General features: G+C 44.0%; 2 protein-coding genes across 15 annotated transcripts in view; both read right to left on the bottom strand.

Moving 5' to 3' along the window:
* LOC123938779 overlaps nucleotides 1-4390 on the bottom strand; it is a 137577-nt gene extending 133187 nt beyond the window's left edge. For 11 of the 13 annotated variants that reach the window (XM_046000471.1, XM_046000467.1, XM_046000472.1 and 8 more), the window contains exon 1: nucleotides 3590-4390. In XM_046000471.1, coding sequence (XP_045856427.1) covers nucleotides 3590-3864 — 275 coding nt within the window. In that variant the 5' untranslated portion in view covers nucleotides 3865-4390. The remainder of the gene's footprint in view (nucleotides 1-3589) is intronic. The other 2 variants (XM_046000465.1, XM_046000477.1) reach the window with 1 other exon arrangement.
* Nucleotides 4391-6181: 1791 nt separating this feature from the next.
* SLC22A5 (solute carrier family 22 member 5) overlaps nucleotides 6182-12960 on the bottom strand; it is a 38332-nt gene continuing 31553 nt past the window's right edge. Inside the window, exon 11 of one of the 2 annotated variants that reach the window (XM_046000459.1) lies at nucleotides 6182-6329. The gene's annotated coding sequence lies outside the window, so the exon portion shown is untranslated. Of the gene's footprint in view, nucleotides 6330-12293; nucleotides 12353-12960 lie in introns of those variants that run through there. The other variant, XM_046000460.1, reaches the window with a different exon arrangement.

Here is a 12960-nt window from a genome sequence, read left to right on the forward strand (position 1 = left end):
GTGGAGAGTGACTGCCAACAGAGTAAAAAAAAATCTAAAATTAGATTACAGTGATAGTTAACACACTCTGTAAATAGACTACAAACCACTGAACTGTATAATTTTAAAAACAAGTGAATTTTATGGTATATAAATTTTGTTGTTTTTATTTACTTTTATTATATTTATTGAATTTAGTTATATTTACTTACTTTAATCATAAAGTTATTAGTAATAATAAAAAGGAGACCATAAATGAAGTTAACAGACGGGTGACAAGATTAGGGGAAGACTGAAAACATCCACATCTGACAGAGAACTAACATTTTAACTTATAAGGATGCCAATAAGGAACAAAATGCAAACCCTATAGAGAAAAATATCAGAAATCTGAAAGAAAAGAGGGGCAGATTAGATGGATAGATGGGTAAGCAGTTTACCAATGGCAAAACAATATGATGAGATGCTCAGTTAAAACAGAAATGGATACTGCTTTAACCTACCAGTTAAGATCGAAATTCGTAAGTGAGCTAAGAGTAAGTGCCAGCAGATGTTGGAAAAGGGACCCTTGAAGCACTCCTGGTGGGAGGAAACTGATGAAGCCATTCTGCAGCACAAAGTAGCAGTTTTTAGTCAAAGACATCCCACAAGTATCCTAGAACCAGCAATCTCATATCTCTCTCCAAAAAAAAATTTTTTTTTCACGACACAGGGAGACACCATAAAGGATGTTTGGTGCAGCATTGTTCATGCAAGCAAGGAGTCACAGGCCACCTCACATCTATCCCCAGGAATCTGGTTAAGTACATATGTCATTTCCATATGAAATTCTGTAACAACCAGGAGGAATGAATCAGATTTACATATAGCAATACGGTTTGACTAAAAAACATAATGTAGGGGGGAAAAGAAATAGTAAGAGATTTATAGCATGAAAGCATTTTTTAAAGATTTTATTTGTTTGAGAGAGAGTGTGAGAGAGCACGAGTGGGATTAGGGCCAGAGGTAGAGAGAGAGAAGCACACTCTCTGCTGAGCAAGGAGCCCAACTAGGGGCTTGATCCCAGACCTGAGCAGCAGACCCTTAACTGACTAAGCTACTCGGGTGTCACTATTTTTATTTTTATTTTTTTTTAAGATTTTATTTATTTATTTATTTAAAAATTTTATTTATTTATTTGACACAGAGAGAGATCACAAGTAGGCAGAGAGGCAGGCAGAGAGAGAGGAGGAAGCAGGCTCCCCGCGGAGCAGAGAGCTCAATGCGGGGCTCGATCCCAGGACCCTGAGATCATTACCTGAGCCAAAGTTGGACATTTAACCTTAACTGACTGAGCCACCCAGGCGCCCCCCCCCCCTTTTTTTTTTTTAAAGATTTTATTTATTTATTTGACGGAGAGAGAGATCATAAGTAGGCAGAGAGGCAGGCAGAGAGAGAGGAGGAAGGATTTTATTTATTTTGAGAGAGAGAGCATGAGCAAGGAGAGTGGCAGGCAGAGGGAGAGGGAGAAGCAGACTCCCCGCTGAGCACGGAGACTCCAACCAAGGACCCTGAGATCATGACCTAAGCCAAAGTCGGACAGTTAACCTTAACTGACTGAGCCACCCAGGCACCTCTAGCCTAAAAGTATTTATTTAGGTAAGTGCAACAAAAGCAAAACATGACATAGGTTTCAAAGAAACGCATGTTCTAAGAAAATATAATGAAAGGGAGTTTAGAAGAACAAACAAATACACCCGCAAGGCTGTCTGTTCCTGTGTGCTCTGGGAGGAGGGTACTGACGGAGAACTGGAGTATAAAGGGAGGAAATAACAAAGTAAAGTACATGAGAGACTCTAGATAGAGCAAGGATTAGTGTGTCATGAACTAAGGTGCATGAGCAATTAAATTTGGTAGACCTTAGATACTTAGGAAAGCACACAAAATCCCACGCATTACTTTTTAGTGAAAAATATAAGAAGGTCCATCACATGCTGGTGCCTAACTCAATGGATCACAAAGCTATGGAGAAAAGAAGGTAGGGGGAAAGACAGGGGCTTGCTTGGTCTTCTGCTGAGTAATTCCGTTTTCTGGAACTTGGAAGCAAGAACACAGGGTGGTAGAAATGCTGGGCATGGTATCTCCAGCACACCACCTCTTCCCCTTGCAGACGAAGCTAGGGGAGCAAAAGGAGAGAACCATGCACAACGGTTCAAATTTAGTTAACAGGAGGAAGAGAAAAGAGGACATCAGGGAATTCAGCAGAAAAGGAATAGCTCATTGAATCAAGACTCTGATTTTCTGGCTCATGATAAAGTCATTTTCTAAAAGCAATGAATACTCAACACAGTCCTGAAGCAGGACAGAGGAGGGATTCCGTGTTTTAAAAATTAAGATCTTATGTCACCGTTTGTCAATTCAAACGGCTATTTTCAAAGTTAAGATCATTGGAGTTTTGTTTCAGTAATGGGCCGTATGATCAGATCCATGTGATTAGGCTGAATTCATTTTTATTGAGACAAAAGTTGACTGAAAGGGGGTTCTTGGTATTGGCTACAGAGAGTGTCGTCATTCAAATATAAGTCAAGTGCCTGCAAATTTAGGCCTTTTACTTTCAACACTTAGTGCCTTCTACCCTGTATGCTCATCTCACACAACTGGCCACGTGGGCAACTCGTATGTGTAGATATATAGATACAGTACATGTAGGGGTAGGGGTAGGGGTAGAAGTAGAGGTAGAGATAGAATTTTTTTTTTTCCTTGCCAGAGGTTGTTTCCACAGCCCTGAGGCGGAGCGCAGTTCTCCATACCACAATGAAGTTAGTGTGTATGTGATGAACGGCAAAGACCAGAGCACTTCTCTTTCACCCTTCTGTAGACAGATGCAGCAGACAGGAAGTTTCCTGGTCTGGGAAGGACGCGGTCCCTGAGCGCTCCCATCCCTGACCATTTTCGCCAGCCCGGAAGAGGGGCTGGAGTTTGAGTCTCTGCGGAGTAAAGCCCCTATCTTCTCATGGGCAGGGCCTTCGGGAAGGGGCGACATCCTGGACTAGCTGATGTCCATGCCTATGGCCAAGAGTGGCGAGCTGCAAGCTTGCCAGCTCAGCGAACGCTTGGAAGGCACCCCAGGGGCACCCAAGTGCACCCTAACTGTAGAATGCAGAAAGGCAAACTACACGAGGAGTGGAGCCAAATGGGGAAGGAAGAGGAGTCTGAAGGTAAGCAGGGGCAAATGATGAGTTTCTCCCTGCTGAGCTCAGGGGAGGCACTCTGCTCAGCATTTTACTTCCACTTGGACTGTTACTGAGAGCCAGCGGAGGTAGGGGACCGGAGGCGTTGTCCAAAAAGGAAACGTGTGACGGGAACCGTTCACGGCTTGCCGTGCCGCTGTGCGACCTCGGCCCCAGGCTGCCAGACCCTTGGCACGCTAGTCTGCGCTCCCTCAGCCTTGGAGTCAGGCCTGGCGGACCCGAGCCACACAGGTCCCAGCGGTGCCGCGGCTCAGCGGCCCCAGCCCCGCGGCATGAGCCCACCCGCCCAGTCCGCCCCGCGTCACAGCTCCTCCTGGCGTCTGGCCCGCCCGGTCCGCAAGGCGGAGCCCGCGAGGCGGCCGCCGAGGGGCCGCGCTTACCTAGTCTGGTGCGGGCAGCGGCCCCAGTTCGCAGGTTCCACGCCGACTGCCGCCGCTCTCCGCGCCCCTCGCTCCACCGAGCAGCTGCGCGAGTCCGGTCCACCGCCACGGTCACTTTCATTTTCCTCAACGACGGCGGCAGGAAAGCGAAAGCGAAAACGGCTTAGAGGCGGGCCCCGGCCGAGCACGGTGAATGCCGAGCGCGGGCTGGTAGCCAGAGGCGGGGGCTCGGGCCTCGGGCCTGCACGCGGGTGGTTGGCCGGACGGAGCCCCATGCCTCCGAGGGGCGGCAAGCGGGCCCGGTGCGCACGCCTCAGCGGGCCGGTGCGGGCAGGAAGGCGGGCAGCCCGGCAGCAAGGGGAGAGGCTCCGCAGCGCGCCTTCGTTCGGCCCCGCGGCCCACCGCGTCTCGCTCGGCCCATGAGGGCTGCTTCCCCGGCCGCCCCTCAGTCAGCGCCTGCTTGGGCCTGGGGACTGACGGCCGCGCTTCGTGGGTTTCTGGCCTCAGGAGACGGGTCTGGCGTGGGCGGCCGGGAGCGAGCCTCTGAGGGGTCCTGGGTTGGGGCGCTGAGCCACCTCGGGCAGGTTTCGTTCTCAGACCCTCTCAGACCCTCAGGGCTCCGCTGGTTCCCCCAGATCCAGGCACGCGCACTGGACCCTCTGCCGAGCTGGCGGCGCCGTGGCTTCGAACAGCCTGGTTATGCCCACGAGGTGCCAGGCTCTTCATCTTGGGTCCAAGGAGATATAGAAGTCAATGGTACCCATGAAATGGGGGACTCGTCATTTGATAGGAAAAACTGAACAGCATGCTTAGGATTTGGACTCCCTGCTCTAACTGGTGCCCATCAATACCCAAGGGTTTGGTGGCCTGTTATTTATTGGCTGTGTGATTTGGGGTGGAATCCCTTAGCCTTCGTTTCTTTCCTGGTAGGACGAGGATGGTAACCATACTTACCTCAAGGTTGTAGGAATTCAATGAAACGATATGAGGGAGAAAATAGTTGGCATTTTCTGCTAGGCTGTCCGTGGGTTCTTTGAGGGCAACAACCGAGTCATTGTTTTTCTGGATGCCTGATAGACATTCTCTAATGTCAGCTGATAAAATTAAAGATCTCCATGACAATAAAATCATTTTCAGAGTTTAGACTGTGTTATCTTGACTCCGAAGGACTGAGGAGGCCCTGTAGTCTTTTTGGAAGGCACCTCACACCTCACCTGAAAATTATCCCCTGTAATTATGCCACTGGATGGACCAGTTCTGTTAAAGCAGAGTGCTGCTACAATTGAAGTTTGAGGAAGCTCCCTACAGCTCTTCCCAGCATCAGTTACTGAGATTGGAAAATACTTTTGTAAGTAGGCGTTTCTACTTGGAAAACATTGATAGGACTCCGTACTCCAAACCAAATTTACCATGTGTGTGTTTGTTCATTTTTGTCATGGAACAGTCTAATTAACTGGAACAGAAAAACAAAATTAACTGTCTAATCTGGCAGAGTCACTTTGGTTTGCCTGTTTGAAATTCAGGCATGTTCCCTGCATGATGGAAGCCTTGATCTGTAACAGGTGTTGTGGCTTTCTAGGTGTAATTGCAGTATTTCCCTCGAGAGCATGTGGGGAAGTGGGACAGGCCAAATGGTGACCTTAATAAAACAAGAGCCTGTGTTTCCCCCTCCAGGAGATGACACTTTTGGTCTGTAGCATGAAGGGGAAAAAAAAAAAAAGGAAGCCTTGGAGCTCTTCCTTGTGATAGGACAATCATTCTTAATTCCATGAGAGCAAAGTAGAGGTAAATCTGAAAATTTGTTTCTGCATAAAAAGTATGTGTGGGAGATGAGGGTTAGGAAAAGAGAAGTAGAGATGCAAGATTTTAAAGCCATGTCCTGGTTACCTTTTATAGATGTTAAGCCATGTGACAGGAGAGGAGCCAGGAGGTAAAAGGGTCGCCTGTAGTCTATCATCTTGGTGATTTCCCACGGTCTAGATTTGGTCTTTGATCTTGTGGGACCCGAAATTTCATCTTTTCAATGTCGCAGTGTTGATTAAAAATCCACATTGTGTAAAATCAGAAGGCGAACTTAGTGATTTCATTCACTCTATTTGCTAAACTCTAAGTACAGCACAGGCATTGCTTTCTTTTTTAAAAAGTTTTTTATTTTTTTTATTAACATATAATGTATTATTAGCCCCAGGGGTACAGGTCTGTGAATCGCCAGGTTTACACACTTCACAGCACTCACCATAGCACATACCTTCCCCAGTGCCCATAACCCAACCACCCTCTCCCTACCCGCCTCCTCCCTCCCCCCGGGCTACCGTCATGTTTTGTTTTGTGAGTCTCTTATGGTTTGTCTCCCTCCCAATCCCATCTTGTTTCATTTATTCCTTTCCTAACCCCCAACCCCCCCCCCATGTTACCTCTCAACTTCCCCATATTAGGGAGATCTTGTGATAATTGTCTTTCTCTGATTGACTTATTTCGCTCAGCATAATACCCTCTAGTTCCATCCACGTCGTCGCAAATGGCAAGATTTCATTTCTTTTGATGGCTGCATCAAAAGGCTGTATATATATATATACAGTATTCCATTGTATATATATATATATCACATCTTCTTTATCCATTCATCTGTTGATGGACATCTAGGTTCTTTCCATATTTTGGCTATTGTGGACGTTGCTTATGCATTGCTTTCTTTAATTCTCCCTGTAATCATGTGGTATGTTGTGATCTTTTTTTTCAGCTGGGGTAAAAAAGATGAAGGGAATTCCCAAGGTTAGTCTGTACAGTATGTAAGTGGTAGATTCAGGGTTCATACGAAGGCCTAGAGCTTAACCATTTCTGTTAGAAGCAAAACGGTCGGGAACAAAAGACTCTTGAGGTTAGCTGGTAAGTACACTCTCTTTTTTTTTTAAGGTTTTATTTATTGATTTGACAGACAGAGATCACAAGTAGGCAGAGAGGCAGGCAGAGAGAGAGGAGGAAGCAGGCTCTCAGCAGAGCAGAGAGCCCGATACAGGGCTCAATCCCAGGACCCTGGAATCATGACCTGAGCCGAAGGCAGAGGCCTAACCCACTGAGCCACCCAGGCTCACAAAAAGTGTACTTGGGAGTACACTTTCTTCTTAAACAGTTTGGAACCTACTTGTCAGCAGGTGGCTTGGTGAGCTCAAAGCCAAAATCAGAAGGGTAAATTATGTGACTGAAATCAGCCCTGGGGAGCTTGGTGCATCTTTCTCCACATCAGGGGTCAAACAAGCTGCTGGGAGGATTGGCTACTCATTCCTGCTATCCTGGCCAGCCCTTCTCCTGGGGGCGAGTGGGGAGGGCAGTGCCCAGTGGACACTCTCTGTCCTCCTTATTAATGTACCAGGGCTGTCCCTCCTTAGATGAACACATTTCTTTTTTAGATACAGCAAGGCCATAGTAACATTACTGTTAGGCCTTGTAGATCCTGGAGTCCTTATTGCTCTTAAAGGAGGCATGTTGTATATCTTTGCTCTGATTGGTCTGCTTTCTGATTTAACTTTCAAAGAGCAACTTTGTATCCCAGCTCTTTGGAGGCAACTCACTTTTTTCTCCTTCCTATCTCTCTGACTCCCTGACCTTCTAGCTCTAGAGTAAAATCTTGTGCGACAACATGCACTTTTTCCAGGCCTGCAGTGCTCATCATGGAAGCCTTGAAAAATCCCAAGTCCAAGGCCATCCCTCACAGATTTTACCATGGGTGAAGTGTGGGAGTAGACGTTGGGGGAGATCATGCCTCTGGAGAACAAATAAATAGAAAGAAATAAAATTCACTGGTTAGAAAACACTTGGAATGTGACTCAAATAAAAAGGAAAAAATACCAAATAATTCTTTTAGATGCTTCCTTTATTCAACAAATGTTTTGTTGCAACTACAAAATGCAGCCACTCTGCTAATATTGGAGATGCCATAGTGAACAAAAATGGACATAGTCTCTACCATCAGGAAACACACGTTATAGTGAGGTGGTCAATCAGATAATTAGTTAAATATAGAATACCATCCTAAATGCTACAAAGTGCATTTAATTTACTATAAGACAAAATTACAAAGGATTCGAACTTGCATGAGGGTCAGAGAAGGCTTCCCTTAAGAAATGATATTTGAATTGGAGCTAAGGAATGAGGATTAGTTAACTGGCTAAAGAGGCATGGGATTGGAGAAAAGATAATTGGTAGAGGGAACGATATATGCAGGAAAAAACTTGGAGCATTTGGGTAACAAAGGAGGCTAGATTTGAACTATTATCTAACTGATGCTCAAAGGGTCAATGGAGCAGAGAGAGTAAGGACAGCCCATGTCCTCAGGAGGCTGGAGAGTAAGGCAAAAGCCATAATAGGCAGGGCCTTGAAGGTCATACTGAGGACCTAGATCCTTATCCTATGAGCTCTGATGTTGTTTAAACCGATCTGATTATATTTTTAAAAGATGGCTCTGGGGCACGTGGCTGGCTCAGTAGAGCCTGCAACTCTTGATCTGAGGGTGATAAGTTTGAGCCCCATGTCAGGTGTAGAGATTACTTAAAAACAAAATCTTACAAAAAAATTTTTTTTAAAGATAAAAAGCCTGTTCTACATGTTGTATGGTGAATAGATGGAATGATGGTCATCAGCTGGGAACAAGATGATGGTGGTAGTGGTGGAGGAGATAGAAACAGACAGATGTGAGAGATATTTAGGAGGTGAAATGGTTAGCATCTTGCTAGTGGACTGGATCTTAAAGGAGAAGATAACAGGCACGACTCCCAGGTTGCATAATTGAATGAATGATTGTGGCAGACATGTAGCTACTCACATCACTCTTCAAGAGAACCTTCTACAAAGAACAGAGCTGAGAGCCACTAGCTGCCTCCCCTTTTGATTTGTTGCAGCACACACACCAGGCTACACACTCTCTGGCTACTCTCAGACAATGAATGAACTCAGTGGTGGTACGAGAGCCAGGCTATTTCTGCCCAAGCTGGGACTCTTCTAACAGGCGATCAGTGCGTGCAGCTTCCCATCAGTGTGGTCAATAATTTCTCATTAACTAATCTGCAGACGGAAGCTCTTCCTGCCCGATTCTTTTCCCTTCACTGTCCCTTTCCAGAGGGAACAGACCTGCGTCATAATCTGAGTCTCTCTCTGCCTATTCTCATTCCTTCTCCCCTTTACCCTTCATGAGCATTTTCCTCAAAAAGTTCTTGTGTGTGTGTTTTTTAAAAGATTTTATTTATTTATTTGACACAGAGAGATCACAAGTAGACAGAAAGGCAGGCAGAGGGGGAGGGAGAAGCAGGCTCCCCACCGACCAGAGAGCCCGATTCGGGGCTTGATCCCAGGACCCCGAGATCACAACCTGAGCTGAAGGCAGAGGCTCAACCCACTGAGCCACCCAGGCACCCCAAAGTTCTTGTGTGTTTAATTCCATCTTGGCATATGCTCCAAGAGGACCTGAACTAACACAATGCTGTCCTTCACTGAGCTGGTGAATTTTGGGAAAGGATCACATTTTGTGGGGCTTTGATTCTGCCCATCTTGGGTGAGGTGTCAGGTGAGCAGAGAATCTCATAAGTTATGTTTGTGCTTTACTACTAAACTATCAACTATGTCCTCTGTGTGAGCTAGGGTCTGGTCTTCTTTTGAAGTGTTTGTTCCATGGACAACCTCCAAACCTCAGTTTAGAACTCAAAACTAAAACAGCCTCTAGAAATATACAACCTACCAAGAGCAAAAATATCCTTTAACTTTCTTAAGGAGGAGGAAAAAGTAAACAATTAGAAAATGAGTGAACAATTGTTCTCGAACAAAGATAAGTAATTTTGCTTTGGGTGTCCTTGGTTTCCTGGGAAAAGGAGTAGTCTCTCATAAGTGTTCCTAAAGGAAAACAATTACCTATTTGGCAACACAGAAGGAAATCTGTCTCTCTGTGGGAAAAAGAAGCCAGTACTCCCAAAGGCATTCTTGCTTTGATGTTTGTCTGCCTGAGCAAGGTGTCCTTTGAGAGGCTGGCAGAGGATGGCCCTGTCATGAAGATAGCAGTCCCCAGCATCCTGTCTGAGTGAAACCCTGTGAGATGGCAGGTTATGTTCACGTCCAACATTGGTTCATCCTCCTAAATCAGGCTTGGACACACATCATGACTATGATTTGAGCACTAACCTCTCTCATAAGTCAAACAACATGTCTTTGACTAGTTACAGACCCAGACAGCCCATATCCATCTCAGTGTCAAGTGTGAAGGCTGACAGTAGGTGAGTTTACAAGAAGCCCCGTTACCATTAGCAGGCTAATGAATGAATTAAATGAACTAAATGAATGAACTAAAAAGAGAAAGGAGGGGGTGTGGGCATCATGAAGTTTTCCTGAGGGCTCTGACTTTCATTAAGGGATGAATGAGTAAAAAGATTTCTCCCAAAGGTAGTTATAATTTCCCTGATGGACCAAACAGAACATACCGAGGACTAATTATTTGTAGAGTTAATAATTGCCTTAGGGAGCCCCGGAGGGATAGCAGTATTATTGTCAACAAAAATTAATATGGTTAAGGATTTTACATGCTAATTTAATCCATTTAAAACCCCAAAGAGGGGTGTCTGGCTGTCTCAGTCAGTGGACTGTGTGACTCTCCATCTCAGGGTTGTGTGTTTGAGCTCCACATTGGGTGCAGAGATTCCTTAAAAAACAAAATCTTTGGGGTGCCTGGGTGGCTCAGTGGGTTAAAGCCTCTGCCTTTGGCTCAGGTCATGATCCCAGGGTCCTGGGATTGAGCCCCTGGGATCAAGCCCCTCATCGGGCTTTCTGCTCAGCAGGGAGCCTGCTTCCTCCTCTCTCTCTGCCTGCTTCTCTGCCTACTTGTGATCTCCGGCTGTCAAATAAATTTTTAAAAATCTTAAAAAAATAAATAAAATATTTGATACCCCAATGAGACAGGTGATTTATTTTATAAGTAAGGAAACTGAGTCTTAGAAAGATTAAGTGACTTGCCTGACGTTATAGAGCTGGTAAGCTACTTTTGGACCAGCTGGACCACGTATCTGCTCCAGGTGTGGGCACTTGTATAAGCCACCATGCATCCCAGGAAGAGGATGCACTTGAGGTGAACTTTGAATGTGAGTAGAATTGGGAAATCAGAGAAGAAGGATGGTGACAGGTGTGTCTAGGAAAAATGTAAAATTGGGAGAGTGTTATATCGGGAATAAAAAATATGTGAAGGTTTGGGAGAGGGTTGGGGACGTTTTTAAAAAATACTAAAAAATATGCAGAAGAAAAGAATTCATCTTTATTGTCATCTCACATATCTACTTCCAGCTTTATTTTTAAACTAAAACCACTTTGAAACATGTATGCCCTCCTTGTAAGGAATACAAACACTATAGAAAGTACAATAAATGCCTTAAAACCTTCTCCAAATGTTGGTACCATCTAAAAGGTATTGCTATATATTATTAGAAAAATATTCTATACATTTTTCTTCACATTTATACAGAGAATGGATGGGTAGGTGAAAATATCTCAGTATTGTTTTCATTTGTATTTCTCTTATTAGGAGTAAAGTATATGATCTTTTCATAGGTTTAAAAGCCATCTCAATTTCAACCTCAGTATATTGTTTATACCTCTTAGCCATTTTTAAATTGGGGTTGGTTTTTTTCCTGTTTATTTGTAGGAAATCTTTTTATATTAGGTAAGTCAGCTCTTTGTTATATGAATTGCAAATGGATTAATTATGAGCTTAGATTTCATTTTTTAATTTTTTCACTTTTATTTATTTATTTATGTGAGAGAGAGAGAGAGAAAGCAGGAGCATGGGGAGAGAGGGAGAGGGAAAAGCAGATCCCCCTTCCCAAGGAGGGAGCCCAATGCCAGACTTGATCCCAGGACCCTGAGATTGCAACCCAAGCTGAAGGCAGACATTCAACCAAGTGAGCCACCCAGGCATCCCTAGATATAATTTTTAAATAGTTTCTCTCAAAAAGAATTCATGGTCACCTTACTATTTGAATTGGATACTTGAGAATTTTTATTGCCATTATCCATGAACAATTCTTTTAAAAAGTTAATTATTGGTCTATGTGTCTATTTTTGTGTCAGTATCATGCAGTCTTGGTGATCACAGCTTTGTAGTAAAGCTTGGAATCAGGCAATGTGATGCCCCTAGTTTTGTTTTCCTTTTTCAACATTTTCTTAGCAATTTGGTGTCTTTTCTGGTCCTATATGAATTTTAGGATTGTTTGTTCCAGCACTTTGAAAAATGCAGGTGGAATTTTGATCGGGATAGCATTGAAAGTATAGATTGCTCTGGGAAGTACAGACATTTTAACAATGTTTATTCTTCCAATCCATGAGCATGGACTGCTTTTCGATCTTTTTGTGTCTTCTTCAATTTCTTTCATGAGTATTCCATAGTTCCTTGGGTACAGATCCTTTACTTCTTTGGTTAGGTTTATTCCAAGGTATCTTATGGTTCTTGGTGCTATGGTGTATCTTATGGCGCTTGGTGCTGCAAATTATCTTCGACAAAGCAGGAAAAAATATCCAATGGAAAAAAGACAGTTGCTTCAATAAACGGTACTGGGAAAATTGGACAGCTATGTATAGAAGAATGAAACTTGACCATTCTCTTACACCATACACAAAGATAAACTCGAAATGGATAAAAGACCACAACATGAGGCAGGAATCTATCGAAATCCTAGAGGAGAACATAGGCAGTAACCTCTTTGACATCCAGCCACAGCAACTTCTTTCAAGATATGCCTACAAAAGCAAAGGAAACAAAAGCGAAAATGAACTTTTGGGACTTCGTCAAGATAAAAAGCTTCTGTACAGCAAAGGAAACAGTCAACAAAACAAAGAGTCAACCCACAGAATGGGAGAAGATATTCACAAATGACACTATAGACAAAGGGCTGGTATTCAAGATATATAAAGAACTTCTCAAACAACACTCAAAAAAACAGATAATCACATCAAAAAATGGACAGAAGACATGAATACACACTTCACCAAAAAAGACATACAAAGGGCTAACAGACACATGAAAAAAATGTTCATCATCATTAGCTATCAGGGAGATTCAAATCAAAACCTCATTGAGATACCACCTTCCACCTGTTAGAATGGCCAAAATGATCAGGACAGGAAACAACAAGTGTTGGAGAGAATGTGGAGAAAGGGGAACCCACTTACACTGTTGGTGGGAATGCATGTTGGTGCAGCCACTTTGGAAAACAGTGTGGAGATTCCTTAAGAAATTAAAAATAGAGCTTCCCTATGACCCTGCAATTGCACTACTGGGTACTTACCCCAAAGATATAGTTGTAGTGAAAAGAAGGGCCACATGTACCCCAATGTTCATAGCAGCA

This window comes from Meles meles, chromosome 3, assembly GCF_922984935.1.
Source record: "Meles meles chromosome 3, mMelMel3.1 paternal haplotype, whole genome shotgun sequence".
NCBI classification, from domain to species: domain Eukaryota; kingdom Metazoa; phylum Chordata; class Mammalia; order Carnivora; family Mustelidae; genus Meles; species Meles meles.